The 3,828-nt window shown below is 60.1% G+C and overlaps 1 protein-coding gene across 1 annotated transcript; it reads right to left on the reverse strand.

Annotated features, from left to right (window-relative positions):
• On the reverse strand, positions 1 to 3,828 carry CDIPT (CDP-diacylglycerol--inositol 3-phosphatidyltransferase). The gene is made up of 6 exons (XM_032430772.1): positions 3,424 to 3,828; positions 3,195 to 3,329; positions 2,303 to 2,456; positions 1,786 to 1,867; positions 1,215 to 1,296; positions 1 to 1,072 (listed from the first exon to the last, which is right to left on the reverse strand). Exons 1-6 carry the CDS (start codon positions 3,464 to 3,466, stop codon positions 927 to 929), a joined length of 642 nt encoding a protein of 213 aa, XP_032286663.1. The 5' UTR covers positions 3,467 to 3,828; the 3' UTR covers positions 1 to 926.

Genomic DNA, 3,828 nt, shown 5'->3' on the forward strand with positions numbered 1-3,828 from the left:
TCATCTGTTCGTGAATTTTATTAAGCGGCTATGATATGCCAGGTGAAGGTTCATCTTCATTGTGGGGATACACAAGGAACAAGAAGTGTCTGTGCCCTCAGGGAGTTTACATTCTGGTGAGGGTAGAAAATGTGAGGTATACAAAAAAATGGAGACAGCCAGTGACAATGTCGTAAAGAAGGTGGGCAAAGACAGGGCATGAGCTTGGGTGGCAGGGAGGCCCTCTCTCTGAGGTCACGGTGGAATGACAGGGCAGAGCCGGTCAGGGAACAACTAGGAGAAAAGCATCCAGATGGATCTTCCTTTTCCCCCCAGGTCCCCTCAACCAGGCCCTGGTCCAAGAGTATCTCAAAGGAAACCAAGTCCTGGAGAGTGAAGCCCTCTCCCCGCCTCACCACACCCCCTATTATGGAGGTTTTCAGGGCCAGGACTGGACACAGGAGACTGGGATGGGAAAGGATCTACACGTCCCCTTCTCTCCTGGCCGGGGTACCCCAGGCTTCCTGGGGCCAGGGGCACAGCTCTGACTCCCCGCCTTTTGAGAAACCTGGCCCCTACCCCATCTCCCTCACTCAAGTGTCCCTAAAGTCCCAGGCCAAGCCAGATCCCTGGGCTGAGCCAGCAGGTGCGACAATGCCGGGTCCTCAGGCCTCTTGGTGTCCCAGGAGCACTGCTCGTATGGCCGGGGCCTCCCGAGGATCCTTCTTGATTTGAAGTCCAGGTCCTTGGGAATCCCAGGGGTGGGACTGGTCCTCAGGATTTCGGAGAACACGGCATCACCCAGGAGGGCGACCCCCCTTCCCAGCAGGCGAGACAACACATTAGGAAGACGGGAGCCTGGGCCCTCGCAGGAGGGAGAGGGGAGCCGCGCGGCCCAGCGAGACTCCCCAGGGCAGGTGGGCGGCCAGGGGCTGGAGGCTCCGGGGTCACTTCTTCCTGGCTCGGTCTGCCGCATCCAGGGCAGCCATGTTGCGGGCGGCTGTGACCAGGTGGACGACACTGATGAGAGACTTGAGCACCGCGATAGGGGCGGTGATCCAGAGGCCCACTCGGAAAAGACCCACAGAGCCAACTGTGGAAGGGAGCACGGGCGATAGAGACAATGGGATGCAGGTGAGGGCGAGGAGGCCCAGGAGTCTGCAGCCTCCGGGCCACCATCGCTGCGGGCGGGCCAGGACGTCCTCCCACCCTCCCGCCAGCCCCTCGCCTCCTACCTAAAGGTCCCTCGGAGAAATGGAACAGGTAGAGAAGGCAGTAGAAGAGCTCATTTCCAGCACACAGGGTAAACAGGGCAGGCTGCACAAAGGGCAAAAGGGTTGCTTAAGCAGTGCCGCCCCTCCCCCCAGCTGAAGGACAGGGGCCAGAACCCTCTGCGGATGGGCAGCAGGGAGGAACCACACCGTACTGTACCGGGAAGCAGGAGTGCAGGGGTGAGGTGAGGGTGAAAGAGAAATCTCAGCATATTACTTCTCTCTTTAAAAATCCTTTCAGACGCTCTCTGTGCTCCCGGAATAAAGCCCACATGGCCTAAGGCTCCGCAGGCCAATCTGGCTTCTCTCTCCCTCCCTCCCTCCCTCCCTTCTGCTGCCCTCCTAAGTCACACGGAGCCTCCCCACCGATCCTACCCTCCTTCAGGCCTCAGCTTCCAGGCCTCTCTGCCCCGGAGTCTCCCCTGGGCTGGTGTGTCCCTCCTTGTGCTCATGCCTTCTCCTAACCTAGGACCAGGGCTCAGCCCAGGGCTTGGCATAAGGTGAGGGAATAAGGGGGGGGGCGGGAAATGCTCACTCTGGAGGTGTAGTAGATGCGAAGCACCGGATTTCCAGACAGGTCAATCATCTTGTGACTTTCGCTGCCTCGGACCACAGAACTTGGGGAGAAAGCAGGGGGAATCCATGAGCACTCCTTACCACTAAGGTCCATCGAATCCTCCCAGGCAGGTGCTGGGATTGCCTCTGCTGAACAGAGGAGACGGGGCACGAGATGGGGCTCAGCTAAGAACTGAGGTCTTGCCCAAAGTCACACAACTACCTGGCTGGTAATTACCCAGCAGAGTCAGGACTCAAACACGACATTCCAAAGCCCCCAGCCGTTATCTATTTGGAATTGTCGGACTATCCAACAGGACTTTTAGGGATTGCTTAATCCACCCGCGAACAGAGGCTTTGCCCGGGGTCCTTCAACCAAGCAGAGCTAAGAGGGCGACCTCCCAGGAAGCCTGAAGGCTTTCCAGACGCCCTCCGTAGAGCCTCACCCCTCCCCACTGTAGCGTCTTCAGCCGGCCAGCGCCCCCCGAACTGCAGACCTGTGGAGGTGCAGCCAGTGACTGGCCACATCCAGGCTCATGCTGAGCTGGAAGAGAAGGGTGGCCCGTGGGTAGAGCAGGGCCAGGTTGACCAGCAGACACATGGTGGAGCAGCGGTCCGTCAGCATGTCCAGCATGGCCCCAAACCGGGTCCCTGAAAAACGGGGGCTGTTAGGTGGGAAGGGGCCATCGGGGGCAGTGGGTCTGTGACAGGAACCATGTTTGGCGTGTCATTCTGACGCAGAATCTCGAAGAAGACTGAAAATGTCCACCGTCCACTGCCTGGGGAGGAAAATAGGCTGTTGCTATCTGTGGGGTGTGAGGTCCACGGGTAGGGGTCACTGAGAGAGGAAACAAGGAGGCATGGGGGCCGGAGCGGGGAATGAGAGAGCTGGCTCTGCGGCTCATCGATCCCAGAACCAAGGGTCCAGGGCTCCAGACAAGCAGACTTCAAGTTTTGGGGGAGGTCTTGCAGGTGGGTTTGGAGAACAGAATAAAAAATTAATTGGCCCTGCAGAAACCATCCTTCTTCCCTCTCCATTCTCCCTCTAAACATGGCTTCTGGAACCCCTGTTCCTTGTGCCTGGCACACAGTAGCCCCCCACACAGTAGCCCCCCAGGAAACACCTGTTGAATGGGTTTTTCTTCAGGGAGACCTCCAGCCCTGCCATGTCCAGTCTTGCTACCCCACACCCTGTAAGTTCTTCTCAACAGCAAGCTTAAATCCCTTCTGCTACGGAAGTGTGCCATTCTGTTCTGCTTTCTACAGAGATAGGAGGGCCGGGGCCCTCAGGTTCCTGAGTTCCCGCCCGCCCCCAGGTCCTGAGGAGGCAGGAAAAGGGGACAGAGGGTGGTTGGGCCTCAAGGCTGGCTGGAAGGAGGTGTCTGTCACCTTGATTAAGGGCTCGAGCAGCGTGTCCATCGAAAGCGTCCAGAAGTCCGCTGAGCAAGTAGAAGGAGGAGGCCGTGAGGGGGCAGCAAGGCATGAAGTAGAAAGAAACGATGGCGAAGACAATCCGGGCATAACCTTGGGATGGACGGGGGCAGACAGAGGGGGATCAGGGACCCTGCCCAAGCCCCCTCGCCCTCCCGCTCGGCCGGGAGCCCCGGGCAGCACTCACCGATGAGGTTAGGCACAAACAGGAAGATATTTTCACCTGGCATCGCGGCGGCCCCCTTGCCGCCCCGGGCCCGATCTGGAGGTGGTAACCGAGTCCCAGCCCCGCCGCGCGGCCTCACCCTCGGGCCCCGCGGATCGGCCGCGCCCACAGCGCGCAGGCCCCCGCCGTCCGCGCCCGGCCCCAGGTGTTAGAGCTCGCAGCCCGCCGGAGCATGGGCCGGCCCCGAGGTGCGTCGGGCGCAGGGGCGCGCACAGCCCGCCCTCCCTGGGGGCAGCCCCTCCCGCCTCCAGCGGCCGCCCCTGTCGCCCCAGCCGCGCCCGGGGGTGCAAAACTGGAGGAAAAAAAAAAAAAAAAGCTTAAGAATGGCTGCGGCCCCTTTAAGACCTGCCCGCTTCCTTTTCCTCC

Source organism: Phoca vitulina, unplaced genomic scaffold (genome assembly GCF_004348235.1).
Source record: "Phoca vitulina isolate PV1807 unplaced genomic scaffold, GSC_HSeal_1.0 scaffold45, whole genome shotgun sequence".
Taxonomy (NCBI): domain Eukaryota; kingdom Metazoa; phylum Chordata; class Mammalia; order Carnivora; family Phocidae; genus Phoca; species Phoca vitulina.

What these genes read in the sequence shown, in the direction of transcription:
- CDIPT (XM_032430772.1), bottom strand. Translation starts at nt 3,466, where the DNA reads ATGCCAGGTGAAAATATCTTCCTGTTTGTGCCTAACCTCATCG. An exon ending in CACTGGCTGCACCTCCACAG is followed by an intron (nt 1,868 to 2,302) that starts GTCTGCAGTTCG and finishes TTTCTCCCCAAG; the next exon opens with TTCTGTGGTCCGAGGCAGCG. An exon ending in TTTCTCCGAGGGACCTTTAG is followed by an intron (nt 1,073 to 1,214) that starts GTAGGAGGCGAG and finishes TCCCTTCCACAG; the next exon opens with TTGGCTCTGTGGGTCTTTTC.